Source organism: Phyllostomus hastatus, unplaced genomic scaffold (assembly GCF_019186645.2).
Source record: "Phyllostomus hastatus isolate PE091 unplaced genomic scaffold, TTU_PhHast_1.1 phas_scaffold_216, whole genome shotgun sequence".
In the NCBI taxonomy this organism is placed as follows: Eukaryota; Metazoa; Chordata; class Mammalia; order Chiroptera; family Phyllostomidae; genus Phyllostomus; species Phyllostomus hastatus.
The window spans coordinates 15886571-15901638 of NW_025334018.1; the positions used below are offsets into that span (position 1 = coordinate 15886571).

Consider the following 15068-nt stretch of genomic DNA (forward strand, 5'->3'; position numbering starts at 1 on the left):
CCCCAGCCCCACGGCAGAGCCATTTGCACACCACACGCCCGGTGACTCTCCATCCCAGGGAGACGCCAGAGCTAAGGGAGGTGTTTGCTGGAGGCGACCTTTCCCCAGCCCCAGCAAGGAGTTAGGTCACGTCCCAGCCCTTACCTGCCTCGGCCCTTATCCTAGACTGATGTCTGGAGACCAGGCCTACAAGTTCTACTGGGGGGGGGGGCGGTATGCGTTTGGGGGGGAGGACTGCCATCCCCCTCTAGGGCCAAGAGGCTCTAGACCGGGTATCAGGACCAAGGGTGCTGCTCTGAGCAAGGGACTCCCGGAGACGGGCAGACAAAGGGGTCTGTCTGCCCCTTTCCTCCAGCTGCCTCGGGTAGGCAGGCTGGGGTGAATCTGGGGGCTCTCGGGCTCCGAGGGGTTAACCCGCGCAGGGGCCGCACGTGACGTGGATGGTTCCAGCCGAGGCGCGGCCCCCTCCGCTGCCCGCCGCGCCCCCCCCCCACCCCGCCCCACCAACGCGGCGCACGCAGCTCCCGGGGGCTCCGCGCCCCCGAGCCCAGGTCCCTCCCCCTTGGCGGGCGCTCACAGGCCGCGCGGGCAGCGCGAGCCCCGGAGCCCCGGCGGCCTCTGCGCCCCGAGCCGGCATGGACCCCGAGCGCTGTGCGCCTTTCAGCGTGGGGCCCGGGCCCGACCTCTATGCAGCCGCCGGGGATGAGCCTCAGGACGCCCAGGGGACCTCCGCCACCGCGCCTCACCTGCACCCCGTGCCGCCCCGGGGCCCGCGACTGACCCGCTTTCCGGCCTGCGGGCCCCTGGAGCCCTACCTCCCAGAGCCGGCCAAGCCGCCCACCAAGTACCTGCAGGACCTGGGGCCCGGCCCGGCGCTCAACGGCGGCCACTTCTACGAGGGCCCCGAGGAAGGTAACGCGCGGCGCGGGGTGCGGCGCGCAGCTGGACCCGCTCCCCTTTCCTCCCCGCCCCGCCCCGGCCTGCCCGCTTCCCTTCCCGGCTCGACTGTTTCCCAACTTGGCGACCCTCTCGCCCCGGCCCATGGCTGCCTTGGGAGCGGGACGCGCGGTGGTCCAGGCCCGGCAAAAGCCGGCACGGCGCGGGAGGCAGAGCCACGCGAGCCCTCGGCGGCCGCAATGGGAGGCTGGAGGTCGAGGAAGGGTGGAGCGGCGAAGGCCGGGGCCCAGCTGGGCCCGAAGGCGGCGGGAGCCTGGAGGGAGAGCTGCGCTGGCGGGAGTGGGGCTGGAACTGCCACCTACCCAGAAACCCTGGCCGGGCCCGGGGCCCGGGTGCCACACTCAGCCCTTGGCCCCGATACGGGGAGAGAAGCGTGGCTTTTTTTGTGTCCAGCTCCGGCGGCAGCCCCGAGGCTGGGCTCCGACCCAGAATGGCCCTGCCGGCCAGCCGAGGGCTGCGGCCTGGCCCCTGCCGGCCTCTCCTCCCCAGGCCCAGCTCCTCGGGGAAGGCGCTCAAGGGGTGGCCGCCGCTGGTCCCGCAGTGCCGGGGCCGCGCTCACTGAGTAGTTACGGTGCTCTTGTTTCTCCCACTAACCTGGCCTCCCCGTCGCTAACTCGGCCATGGCCCCGCTTCTTGCAGCCGTGGCTTCCTTGCACTGAACCGTCACCGCTGGGCCGTCGGGAGCAGCCCGCGCGGGCCTAATCCCCCGGCGCCTCCGTGCCCGCGCCTCCGTGCTCTGCGCACTCTGGCCAGTTGGACCGCGCCACCTCCCGAGATCGCGCCGGAACGCTGGGGCCTGGCAGGCGGCTCCGCAGCCCCGCCAGCGCCCACTGCGCCGGCGGATGTGTGGGAGACGGGGCGCCGGCCCCTTCTGCGCTGCCGCCTCCCGCAGCTTAGGCCCAGAGCTGCGTCCTCCGGGATCGGCCTCACCCGCCTCCGACCGGCTGGCTCCTCGAGGAACCCCGCGGAGTGGACGGGCAGCTCCGGCCTCGCGCAGCCGGCGGTGGGAGTGTGTAGGAGAGGGCGGGAGGGGTGTGGGGGTCAGCGGAGGAAATGAGCGAGGCCGCGGAGCTTCGTGTCTGTGGCCTTTGAAAGAGGCTCTCCTGATAGAAACCACAGTTGGGACTTAATGAGAAGCAGTTGGCCTGGCTCCTCTGATCCCAGCCAGAGGCGGCGGTCGCGCAGCGCCGACAGCACCGTCGGGGACAGGTACCCTGCCCAGCTGGGCGCGCGGCGAATGACAGGATCCACCCTGCGGGCCTGCTGCGCGCGCCGGATCCCGCACGGGCCGCCGGGCGCCAGGACCCGCCCGACGCCGAGCAAACGGCGGAGAGCGCTGGAGCAGAAGGAGCGGCGGGAGGAACCGGCGAGGGCGAGGGGGCCAGCAACGAAATACGCGGAAAGAAAACCAGAGAGCGTAAACCACCGAAAAGAGTGAAAAGGAAACCGAACGAAGCGTCGGAGGAGAGAGGCGACGCCGAGAGCCGAGGCGGTCGGCGAGCGGGGCAGAAGGGGAAGGAACAGACGAAAGACGAACGAGGGAAAAAAGCCAGCGCAGATCGAAGGAAGCGGGTAAATGGAGGAGGGCAAGGACGAAGGGAGTCGGAGCAGACACAACGAAAGAAGAAGGGGACACCCTAAAAGAGCAGAAAGTAGCAGAATGATAACGAGTGGGAGAAGACGACGAACGATCCGATCTGCGCAGAGGACAGGCCGAACGGAAAGGGGGCGCCGCGGGGGCGAGCGGACCCCGGAAAGAGGTCTGGCGCCCCCGCGCCCCGGCGCCCCCCCTGGAACTCGGCGGGCGGAGGGGCGCGCGGCCCGCGCGCCTGAGGCGGAGCCCCGCGCTGGGGAGCGACGGCCCCGGGGTGCGGGGCGCGCAGTCTGCGTGTGAAATGTGGCGGGCAAAGGGGGGACCCGCCTTATTTCCCGGCTTTTAAAATAACGGGCTTGAACGTTTCCAGTTCAGACCAGTGAGCTCGCAGCTGCTCCCCATCTGCGGCGCGATCTTGGCCGCGGCCGGGCAGTTGCGCCCCCCGGAGCCTGGCTCACCCGGCTCCTCTCTCGCTCTTGGCGGAGAGCGCCGGGCCCTGGTCTGGACCCCGCTGCATCCAGTCCGTGCCGGCCACCCTCCTGCCCACTGCGCGTGGCTGCTCAGGGCGCCGGAGAGGTGCCCGCCGCGTGCTTCCTACTCTGCGGGGCCTTGCAGTCTGTACGCTCGCTGGGCTCCCTGACCTCCGAACCCGCCGGCTGGCTCGCAGGCCCTGAGCGGGGTTACCTTCAGGGCTGCGCTTCCCCGGGCAGACGGTGGCCTGAGGAGAGTTCCAGCTCATCCGCCCAGGCAGAGACCTCTAGGGCCAGGGGTGTCCAACCCGTGGCCAGCGGGTCACACTCTGCCCAGGATGATTATGAATGTGGCCCACCACAAAATTGTGAATTTACTTAAAACTTTTTTTTTTTTGGCGCATCAGTTTTTGTTAGTGTTTGTGTATTTAATGTGTGGCCCAAGACAACTCTTCTTCCAGTGTGGCCCAGAGACGCCACAAGGTTGGACACCCCGACCGGCCACGGCTGGGAAACTCCAGGGTGAGCACCAGGCCCTGCTGGGGCCCCGCGCGCTGTGCTTGGGCTGCACTGGCCTCGGGTCTGCCGCCCGGGCGGCGGGAGCCCTGGCCTCCGCGAGCACTGACGGTCATCCGGAGGCGGCTCGGGCGCAGCTCAGGTTGGGGCGAAAGCTCAAAGCCGGGTGGTTGGGCCTGTGGACTCAGTGGACGCCATCGTGAGGGGCAGTGGGGCTTGGGGGTGGGGGCGGCCCAGCGTTGTGCGCTTGCCCGGCTACTGCTAGCAGGGGCAGCGGGAGTGCTGTGAGCACAAGAGCCAGGGATGAGCGCCGTGACCCTTCCGAGGTCCTCGTCCAGGCTCCTGACTTTCGTGGTGCTGCGGCTACACGGGCCGGATATCCAGGCCTGGAGCCCCAGGCTTGGAGTCTCCAACATGAGCACGCTCCCTGAACCGCCCAGTGTCCCCACCAGGTGCGGGGGACTCCTACACACTGCCTGACACACCCGGACGGCACCCGGGCCTTGGAGAGCACCCTTCCCCTGAGGAGCCTGGATGCCAACTGCTGGCCCGCTGACCTGCTCCGCCTCCACCTCCACCTCCTTTCCGGGCAGCAGCGCTGCTTGGTGTTCTCTGAGGCACACCCCATCCCCCAAAGAGGGGGAAATGCCACCCTCCCCCCGAGTCCTCCAGGCAGTTGGGGAAGGTCTGGGGTGATGGTGAGGAGAGAGACCCGAGTTGTTCTCTGGTCTCTGAGAGGGCTGCAGAATGGGCAGGCGTGGGGGGCCACCCACAGCCAGCTGGCTTGGCCCTTTTGAGGGTAGTAGCATCTGAGACGTCCTGGTGCACGTTCAGCCCTGATCCTGGGGGGCTGCTGGTCAGGAAGGCAAGTCCTACGGCCCCAGATCTGGCCCCTTCCTCCGGGCAGATCCCTTTGGAGCAGATACTGAGGGCCCAGGAGGCAGAAGAGCAAGCCCCAGAGCTTCGGGGGGCTCTGCAGTGATGTCAGCACTCCCTGGCCCCCGGCCCTGAGCCCCACCCACCCTCCACCCCCGAGTCCAGGGACCTCCTGCTGACTTCTCAGCATCTCAGGGCTGCTGGGTGCGGGGTGCCCCCTTTTGGCCTCCCGGGCTCCCCGATCGCTCCCAACTGCCTGCTTCACCTCACTTCCAGGAGTCCTCCATCCTACGCTCCTACCCCAGAACGACAACAAGAGCCCTGCGTGGCCCAGAGCAGAAGCGGGCGGGAGGTGGTGGCTGGCCCATTTTCTCTGTGGTCCGAGCGTCCCCTGCTGTGAAGGAAACTGGCCCCTGGCCCATCGTTTGCACGCAGCCAGGGGTCAGGCCCGACTGACTCTCCCGGGCCACCAGGACACACAGCAGGGAGCGCCCTTCACCGCCTGGGTGGCCCTGCGAGGTCCCTGCCCCCTACCCACCCTGCCAAGGGACACCTGCACCACCTGCCCTCCACAGCGCAGACAGGGGCTGGTGGGACCCGGAAGCCCGCCCTCCAGCCCCACCCTCCCCACCACAGCTGCCATCCTGACACCAGGCCCCGGGGAAGGAGCTGCGGTCTGGTGCCAGCTCGCTGGGCCTCCTGGGGGCCGGCCCGGGGCTAGGGAAGGGGCCCTGTGAGTCAGTGGGGCGTCTTCGTGGCGTCTCCCGTCATCCCGGCAGGCAGACTGCTGCGTGGAGATTTCACGGTGAGGCTGTGGGGGGTCCTCGCCAGAGGGGGAGAGCGTGGCCGTTGGGGCAGGACTTCGCCAGCTTCGGAATGCAGGGCTAGGCCCCTGGAGTGGGGCTCCTGGGGGCTGTCCCGGTCCGCAGACAGGGCCCCTGCTTGTGAGCAGCTCCGGAGGAGGGCGGGACAACCAATGATGGGGTCGGGAGCTGAGCCCCGTCCCCACACCGACCCTCCTTCTCTGAGCACGGCTTAGCTCCTGTCTATTGCTGGAGCTTCGGCCGTTGCCCGAACACCACAGCTGCGGGAGGAATGAGACGATCCCTCTGGAAGCTTCTTTGCCCCATCTTGCCCTTCACACCCCAGGGCTGGGGGTCTTCACTCAGCCCTGAGATGTGGGGTCCAGGGAAGGCGGTGCCGCCGAACCGGCCAGGCTGTCTGAGCATCCCTGCCGGCATCTGTGTCGCGGGCGCGAGGACGTGGGAACCAAGGCCTGCGGCGACGGGGACACGGAGGTCCTCTGGGCGGGGGGGGGGGGGGCAGGGACATGTCAGCCGCCCCATCCTCACTCCCTCCGCCCGCCCGGGCGCTAGGCCGTGCCGTGGCGCCATCCTGGCACCGCCACACCCCGTGGGACGCGCCCCCGCAGAGTGCTTCCCCGAAATGGACCTCCCTGGGCCCCAGCAGACCCGCCCAGAACACAGACAGCATGGCTCCCCGGGGCCCCCTCCCCAGCTGGAGGCTCCGCAGGAAGGCCGCCCGATGCCAGGCTCCATGGAGGGTGGCTGCCGAGGGAGGGGAGAGAAGGGAAGGGGGAGGCGGGGACTGAAGCGTCAACAGTCTTCCCCTCCCTCCATTCCACCCACAAAACCCCTGGTTCGGTTTCCATCCTCCTTTTCGTGTTTCCATTGCAGCTGAGGAGAAGGCCTCCAAAGCCGCCAGCTTCCCCCAGCTGCCCTTGGACTGCCGCGGGGGCCCCAGAGACGGGCCCTCTACCATGCAAGGCTCCCCAGGCCCTTGCCTGGCCGGCCTGCGCGTCCCTCTGTCCCCAGGACTCCCCGACTCCATGGAGTTGGCCAAGAACAAGAGCAAGAAGCGCCGCAACCGCACGACCTTCAGCACCTTCCAGCTGGAGGAGCTGGAGAAAGTCTTCCAGAAAACCCACTACCCTGACGTGTACGCCCGGGAGCAGCTGGCTCTGCGCACGGACCTCACCGAGGCCCGAGTACAGGTGAGGGCGCCCTGGGCCCTCAGCTGCCTCGACCACCCGGACGGCGGGCCAGGCCCCCCCGGGGGCTGGGCTCGCCCCCCACACCCAGCTCTGCTGGGGCCACGGGCTGGCGGTCCGAGTGTGGGCTCAGGCCTGCGTGTGGGGCCGGTGGCCTCCGGGAGTCCGAGACCCGGGTGGCAGCCCCGTCTCCACTGCGTGCTCCATGACCAGGTGACGTGGGGCCTGCCCGTGACTGTCTCGGTCTCCGCCCCCAGTCTAGGAGAGGGTGATGGGGCTGCCTGCTCAGGGGGCAGCCTTGAGGAGTCGGCCAGGCAGTGTTCTGGAAGCAGAGGAACGAGGAGGACCTATCGGGGCTGCTCCAGAGGTGGCTGCCCAGAATGGGGGGCCCCGCTGGGGGGTCTCGGGCTCAGTGGTACTCAAAGCCATCCCGCACCTGTGACCTCCAGTCCCACCGACACTCAGACCCTGGCCGGGGGCCCCACCCCACCCAGCCAAACTCGCCCCACAGGGATGCGGGCCCAGGCTTCTGGATGGGCCGGGGCCAGCTTCACAAAGGGTGGGGCCCAGCTGCGGGGGTGCAGGTGGCGGACTGACAGGCGCTGGGAACGGGGGAGAGGGAGGAAGGAAGTCCCTGTCTAGGCCATTTTGGAGGAGAGGAAGAACCCGAAGGTGGCCAGCAGGGGGTGGGGCTGGGAGGCTCAGGCAGGGTCTGGCCCAAGGGCAAGGTGGTGGTTGCTGCCCTTGCACGCTGCACCACAGGCTCCCTGGGTGGGAGGCCCCAGGGAGGCGTGGGTGTGGGCTTCTGGGGAAGGCAAGGGGACAGCCTCCAGGCAGGAGACCTGGCTGTCACCCCCCAGTCGGGCTCCCCCAGGGTCTGTGGAGGCACCGGGGCCGGCGGCTCCGGCAGACTGTGGGGACCATCGGGCCAGCCACGTCCAGCAGAGAGCGCTCTACAGCTGGACTCCGCGTAAGACCAGAGGACCTGGGGCCACGTCCCCTTCTCTGCCGAGTCCTCCTGCTCCCATGTCCCCCCCAAAACAGGTGCCTGGGGCTGCCCACCAGTGCTCCGCTGGGCCTGCAGCCATCAGAGTAACATGACCAACCCCAGGTGACATAAGCTGCAGAAGGCCAGAACACCCCATCCCCGGAGGCCTTGGCAGGCCGCTGGGCTGCGGTCTGACCAGCTACCCCTATGGGACTGCCCTGGACACGGGCCCCAGTCCTCTCCTCGGCCTTCCAGCCCTGGAGGGGTGTAGGCAGAGCCACGAGGCCCCAGACCCAGTGCAGAAGCTTCCCGGTGATTGAGGCTGCAGAGTAGGGATACTGTCTCCAACAGGAGCGGGACAGCCACCCACAGGCCCCGCTGTGCAGAGGATAATGAGGCCACGTATGGGACAATACAGAGCAAAGGCCCAGAGCACAGGTGGAGGCCTGCGGTGGGGGGTCCAGGGAGAGCAGGTGGTGAGAGGGAAGAATTCCCAGGCAAGCGATCCGCCTCACTGGCCCCAGGTGCCCTCAGAGGCCTGCAGGGGAGGGAAAGTCAGGAAAGGACGGCCGAGTGGACAGGTGCCGGGCAGGTGAGGCGCCCGGCCCCCGGGCTTGCCCCGGCCCGCTGCAGGATCTCTGCAACCAGGGTCGGGGGAAGGCTGTGCCTGGCTCCCGAACTCAGGGCCTGACCTGCCTGCCTGGGTAGGATGACGGTGGAGGAGTGTGAGGGGCTGCGCTGGGGTTACTTTTGCACATGGGCGTGCGTGCACACTCAAACACACAGGGCTGCTTCTAATGCAGCCTTGGAGGCTACCAGCCAGCACGTAAGTTCGTGAAATGATAGTGCAAACGCTGATACACATACATGTAGCAGTCCTCGGGCACATGCCCAAGGACAGATTCATCACAGACACGCACACAGAGGCACACAGCACACCACACGCCACCCGGGCTGCCAGGAGCTCGCAGACGAAGGGCAGACACAGACTCCAACACGGACAGTGGCCACAGGGTGTGGTCTGAGACACGTCGGGGACAGGGGACGGTGCCCAGCTCAGAGGAACGGGCTCGGGGAGGGTGGGCGTGGGCAGCGCAGGCAGGGACAGCCCGACAGAGGCAGGGACAAGCAAGGGGCAGAGTGTTTCAAAGGCCGGCCGGGCTGGAGGCAGCGGGGCAGTGCTGAGCGCGGCAGCCTGGCGGGGGAGGAGGCTGTGGAGCGGGCAGGGCCTGGTGCAAGGGCCGGGCTCCGGGCTGAGCTCCCCGGGAAGCTAGCAGGGCTCCAAGCAGGGCTAGGGCCTGCACAGAAATACTTTTAACATTCCTCGGATGCCAGGAGGTGGGGGGACTGGAAAAGGAGAGGCGGCTGGTGGCTAGAACCCCAATATATGTGTGCCAGCACCTCAGAACCCCAGGCCACGGAGCACCACGACACCCTTAGCAGACACAGGCTGGAGAACCAGAGTGACTCAGCCTGGAGACTGGAGGGGGTAGTGGGGGGCGCTCTCCCAGGCTCCCCTGGCTCTGAAAACCATGTGGACTGACAAGTTCCTGCCACTCAAGACCCACCTCCGGGAGCCAGCTCCCCACCCTGTGCTCCACGAGCACCAGCTCTCTCCCCAGCCCGCTGTACTCCCCCAGCTGCTCTGTCACCCCTCACCTTCTACCCCCGCCCCCAGGTCTGGTTCCAGAACCGCAGAGCCAAGTGGCGGAAGCGGGAGCGTTATGGGAAGGTCCAGGAGGGGCGGAACCCCTTTACGTCTGCCTATGACATCTCTGCGCTGCCCCGAACAGACAGCCACCCCCAGGTGAGACCCCTCCACGCCCCCAGTCTGGGCTTGACTGCATCCCAGGGGTAGCCAGCAAGAGTGTGAGCTCTGGCCCTGGGGAGCCCCGGAGTGCCTCTGTCCTGTGCAGCCGACTGTGGGCAAATCTCTTCCCCCTCTGCCCAGTGGGCCGGTCTCCCGGTGATGCCTGCAGGGCAGCTGGCACACAGGGATCGTGGGAAGAACCCCATCCTGAGATGCGGCGGGAGGGGCCTCCTGTGAGCACTGGGGGCAGGAGGGTGGCAGATTCTAGACCTGGGCCGAGTGGAGGCCTCTCGGGAAAGTGTTGGGAGCCCCAAGGGCAAAGTGAGCCCCTAGTTAGGGAGGCAGCCCCCGGGGCTACCGATTCACGGGCCTGCTTTGTCTCTCTTCTCAGCTGCAGAGCGCCCTGTGGCCCGGTCCGGGGTCCGGGAGCCCGGCCGGGCCCTGCCTCGTGTCTCCGGAGGGCATCCCCACCCCATGCATGTCCCCGTACTCCCACTCGCACGGGAACGTGGCCGGCTTCGTGGGGGTGCCAGCCTCCCCCGGAGCCCACCCCGGCATCTACTCCCTCCACAGCTTTTCCCCTGCCCTGGGGGACCACAGCTTTGAGCCCTCCCCGGACGCTGACTACAAGTCCCCCAGCCTCGTCTCGCTCAGGGTGAAGCCCAAGGAGCCACCCAGCCTGCTGAACTGGACCACGTGATGATGTGTGTGGGCACGCAGACTCAGCTGCCACCCCCGTCCTGCTCCTGGCTGCTCCCGCCCACCCTGGACCGGACGCCAGAGAGAATGCACCTCGGCCTCCCGCCCCCAGTGGCTCCCAGAGGCGGGCGGAGCAGCTGGGACCCTCGCCTCCTGCCGAGTCTCTGCTCTCAGAATAAGGCGGGGCTGCCCAGGGGGAGAGGGGGCTTCTCTTCCCCCCACACACTAGGTCCCCTCATCCAAACGCTGGGCTGGAGAGAGCTGCCGCCCTGCTTCCTTCTGACCCCATCCAAGGCCCACGGTTATCCCTCCCGCTGATGTAGCTTCGTGGGCTCCTCACTCTGGGACGCAGGAGAACGGGAGGACGACGCAGGTTGAGCCAGGAGTTGTTCTTGTGACTCAGGGGAAACCGGAACCTTTGGAGGTTTCCCTACGGGGCCTCACTCCCTCCTCCCACCACCAGAGGGCGCTCACCAGGGCCTGAAGCTGGAGGTCAAAGGCACCAGGCCTCCCCTTACTTCTCCCCTGTACCCGCCCCGCCCACCCCCCCACACACTGTGGAGTCCTCTCCACCCCGAGGGGGAGGGGGCAGGAATTCCACCAGAAACCACCAAATATTTGGATTCTCCTCCGTGGGACCAGGCCAGAGGTATGCCATGGGAACCCTGGACTCGCTTGGTTTACTCACTGGGCGTTGGTAAGCATAAAACAGATTCCCAGCCTCTGAGCCCGAGATCCCAACCCCCCCTTTTGTAAAAATGCTTCTGTAAAAAAAAAAAAGTGTGCTGCCCAGCATAACAATAAAGGTGGCGGATCTTCAGGGTTTGCCCTCGGGCTGGTCTGCGCTCAGGGTGGTCAGGCCATGGGGGGGTGGCTGCAGGGACCCCTGGGGCCCGGGGAGGGTGGGCCTGCAGCAAAGCCCTTGAGGCCGGTGCATGCCCTGCCCCGGGTCCCTGGGGCTTCGGCAGGCACGGAAGGCAGGGAGAAGGGCCTGGCTCTGGGGCGGCTGGGCTCCCGAGGAAATGCGGGGTGGGGAGGGCAGTGGAACGGGAGGCCGGGCAGCCCGCGGAGGGCTCTGAGCTCCCAGCCGTGGGGGCGGGGCAGATTCCGGCCCCCAGAGGCCCCAGGAGTGTGTCTGAGCCGTGGGGCAGAGACGAAAGCCAGGACTCTTCCCTGCGGTTTCAGAGGATCACCCATCCTATCCTTCATCCCCGCTTTCTGCCTTATCTCCGCAGCCCGGGAGGCAGGGGAAAAGCCGTCCCGGCCTCCCACCCTCCCGGGGGTGTGAATAGCACACCACCACAAGCGCAGCTCAGACCTCGGCCTCTGAGGCTGCCCCGCCACCCCCAGGCACAGGGAAGGCCCAGCAGGCAGACACCAGCACTGGGCTTACTCCCAGAGCGTCACGGCCCCGTCAGATGCGCCTTCCCTCCGGCCCGTCCCTGTGACCGGGCTCACTGTGCCCGAGGAAACCTGTCCTCCTCTTCCCACCCGGTCACTGCCTGGCTCCTGGGCACTTCTCGCCCGGCAGTGCTGCTGCTGGCCGAGCTGCGGCCGAGCCCGGTCTGTAGGAAGGGAAGAGGCCGGGCGGGCGGGAGAGGTGCCCAGCCGCCTCTGGCCCGCTTGTCGGTGATGGCCCGGGGCTAAGACCGCTGCACCAGGTCTTCCCAATTCCGAGAGCAGACAGCGGAGTTCTGGACTTCCTGCCCACCCCCACCCCCAGATCGGGAGAGGTACAGGGACAGCAGCTTGTTCTACGAATGCGCCCACTCTGCTACAGAGAAGGGGCCGTGCTCTGCACGGCTCAGAAAAAGACGGAGAGGGGAGAAGGACATAGCAAAGAGAGCAGAAGCAGGGAAGAGACAGATAAGAAAGGAAAGCCGGGAGACTGCGGCAGCCGGAGCGGGAGAGGCGGGCAGGGGCCAGGCGGGGCCCGCGGGGGAGGGCACCAGCAGGCTGCTGGCTCCCATCCAGGGGCATCTACCCACAGCTCATATTTTTCTGCCCAGTGACAGCTAAATGAAGGGAAAGCTAACTTTACAACCGCCTGCTTCGCACATAATGAATATGAATGGGCATCCCGGAGCCTGTTCCCTGGGATTATCTGTGTGCTGACGGCTCCCCCACTGCCTGGGCCATCCCGGCCGGCCTGTCCCCTGGTGGGGACCCGGGCAGCCCTTCCACCTGCTTCCCATTAGCCCCCCCTCCCTCCCCCTCCTCCACACTCCAGGCATCTCACCACTAAGGCGCAGCCCCCAGCCTCACTCCAGAGGTGACCTCGGCCCTCGGCCCAGGCCCCACGCTTCCCCGAGGCCAGGCTGCAGCTCTGGTCAGCCCTTCTGGACAAGGAGAGGGGAAGTGGCCTCTCCTGGAATCCCAACCTGAGAGTCGCTGGCCTTTGCTAAAGCCCCTCCCTGCCCCAGTGAGGCCACCCAGGGAGGCCTAGGTCTTGGTCCCAGCGAGGGGCCCAGACCCCAGGCCCAGCGTGGAGGGCCCGAGGCGGCAGGCCCTTCAGTCCAGGCTTTGGGTCTCAGCCCGGCACCGGGAGATGTTTCTCATTAGAGGGACTCGATCTCCCTTTCTGCCTCCCCCAGCCGCTCACACAGCGACCTGAGTGGCAGTCCCGCTGAGCCACACTGCCTGCTAAGGCCCCGGACCAGAGCAGGCCCAGTGCCACAGGGCCCTGGGCACCAGGGGGACACTGGCCACGGAGCGTCTGCTCTGGGGCCCTGTTCCTGACGCTGGGGTGCCGCCCACCTAGGCTATTTTCCAGCGGGAGCTGGGGCCAGTGGGACCCGTGGGACCCGTGTGGCCCTGCAGTGTGTGTGCCACATCTTCGCTCCGACTTGCTGTTGTGGCCATCTGTCGACCGCGAGCTCACAAGGGCACCCAGAACGGGGAAGGGGCCTTCGAGGCATGAGGGCAGGGCTGCCGGGTCAGTGGCTGCCCCTTCTGAGAGACTCCTGAATTCACAGCAGAGCGCTAAGGACCAGGGATCTAAGAAGGCCTAAGACGTGCTTCTGGTCCCCGGCGGGGGGGAGGGGTTCTGTCTTCCCAGGGGACACAGGGAATGAGTGCAAACGCACAGGTGGTCAGAGCTGGGAGGGCCCCTAGCAGTGCTGAGGGCAGCTGCCGTCTGTTGATCAGCTGCGTAGCTCCTCGCCAGCCAGGAGCGCAGGCCCGTTATCCCTCCCTCGGGCCCCTCACGACCGTGCTGCCGTTAAACCGGCTTTACCGAGGAGTCAGCAGGCGGAACCTGACGAGCTCAAGTCCCTGCAGCGACCGAGGCTGACAGTGCCCAGCACCAAACAGTGGCATGGCCGCCGCTTCTCTGGGACGCCTGTTCGTTAGGGGACGGCCGGGAAGCCGGCCTCCAGGGAGATGGACCTCACAGGTAGGGCAGAGGCCGCCACGCACGCAGGAGCGCGTGGGACCTGGGGGGGGGCGGGCGGAGAGGACGTGCCGGCCGGGACAGTGAAGAGGAAAAGGTGGCGGCGACAGCCCCCGAGTTACCTCGCAGGGGCGTGCCTCTGGACGCACCAGAGGCCATGCCAAGGCCAGGCTGGGGCAGCCAGTGAGGGCCTACCTCAACGGGCACTTGCCAAGACCCTCTCCAGGGACCGCACCCGAGCAAGTGTGGGGGAGCGAAAGGGGAGATGTGAGCAAACACGCGCTCAGGTGGCGAGCGCTGGGCAGTGGCACGGGCTGTTAGAAGGGAAAGTGGGGGTGGGGCGGGGGTGGGGGGGTCCGGGACGCACATGCACTGCAGGCAGAGACCTGCGTCTGCACCCGGCCCGGCTCTCGTTACGCTGCCACCTCGGGCAGGCCCTTCGCCCTTCCTGTGCCAGTTCCTCGTCTGCAGGGCAGGCCCTGCAGTGACACCGCCTTCCAGGGCTACGCCCAACAGGGAGACTCAGCGCGCACAGCGCTCCCAGCAGCGGCTGCCAGCTGCTGGCTGCCGCGTGGACGATGGGCTCGGGAAGCACCGATACGGGCCCTGAGCCTCCGTGACACCCAGCGCATGGCAAGTGTTGACTAACCAGGAAGGTCCCGTCCTCAAAGCGATGGAAAGAGCACTGGGCCCCGAGCCCGGTAGCAACACTGAGTTTTATGTATCTCAGCCCTTTGCGAGGGGTCACGGAGGGCCCTGCCCAGCCCGTGACCCACACGGGTCACAAAGCCGCAGAGATCGGTGGTCACTGGGTCCACAGGGCCAACCTGCCGCAGGCACCCTCTGGCTGTGCTAGGGCTCACGCCCTGCCGGGAGGGTCACGCCCAGCAGGGTCACGCCCAGACCCTACCTGGCTCTGCGGCCCCTGCGGCTCCCGGTCCGTGTTCCTGTCTGCACAGACTAAGGCAGGTGTCTGGTGCTCACAGACCCCTGCACGCCACGAGGGAAAACGGCCCCTCTGGTGAAGGGAAGCTTCGGGGGGCTGGGGAAATCGGAGGCACAGAGCCCAGACTGCCGGTGGGTAAGAATGAGCAACTCCCTCTCACCCAAACCGACCCCTCACGGCGCCAGCTTCCCGGAGGCCTTGGTGAAAGCCAGCAGAAAGCCCGCCACGCACACACCAGTTGTGTCAAATCCCCACGTCCTATGCGAGCTTCGTTGGGGCAAAACATCAGTCACCCCAGGGGGCGTCCACCTCAGAGGCTGCGTGACTTACGTCAGGAGTGCGCTTGCTGGCTGCCGCCCCGCGGGCACATCAGGGCCTGGGCTCCGTAGGACCCGGGCAGGACAGGTTCTTCTGAACCTGAGCTTCCGCTCAGGCCCAACCGTCTGCCCCAGCGAGGGCCCAGAGCCCCTGACCCCCGACCAGCCCTCCCCTCCAACGCTGAGATCGGCGCGGCCGAGGGCAGCTCAGGAGTGCGACCCGGAGGAGCCCGGGGCTCCCGCCACGGTGCTGTCAAACTCAGGGGTGCAGGACCACGTGCCGTTCCAGCAGCCCGAGGCCTGGAGCTGCGGCAACTCCGGCTGACCGGGGGAGGGGACACTTCGGAGGGGTGCCCGCCCCCGCCCGGAAGGAAAGGGCAGGCAGCTGGGTAGAAGACAAGTGGGGGGCCTACCGATGCGGGCAAGAAAACCCCCTTTCTGGACCTGGAGGAGACACACAGGAGCCTGTGTTCTGCAGACAAGGCCACCGGGA

At 67.4% G+C, this 15068-nt stretch overlaps 1 protein-coding gene across 1 annotated transcript; it reads left to right on the forward strand.

The window, feature by feature from the left end:
• The first annotated feature begins 635 nt into the window (after window positions 1-635).
• On the forward strand, window positions 636-10055 carry ALX3 (ALX homeobox 3). Its single transcript, XM_045817085.1, has 4 exons — window positions 636-912; window positions 6111-6427; window positions 9091-9219; window positions 9614-10055. The coding sequence occupies exons 1-4, from the start codon at window positions 636-638 to the stop codon at window positions 9920-9922; spliced, it is 1032 nt and encodes a 343-aa protein (XP_045673041.1). The 3' UTR covers window positions 9923-10055.
• Window positions 10056-15068: the final 5013 nt, after the last annotated feature.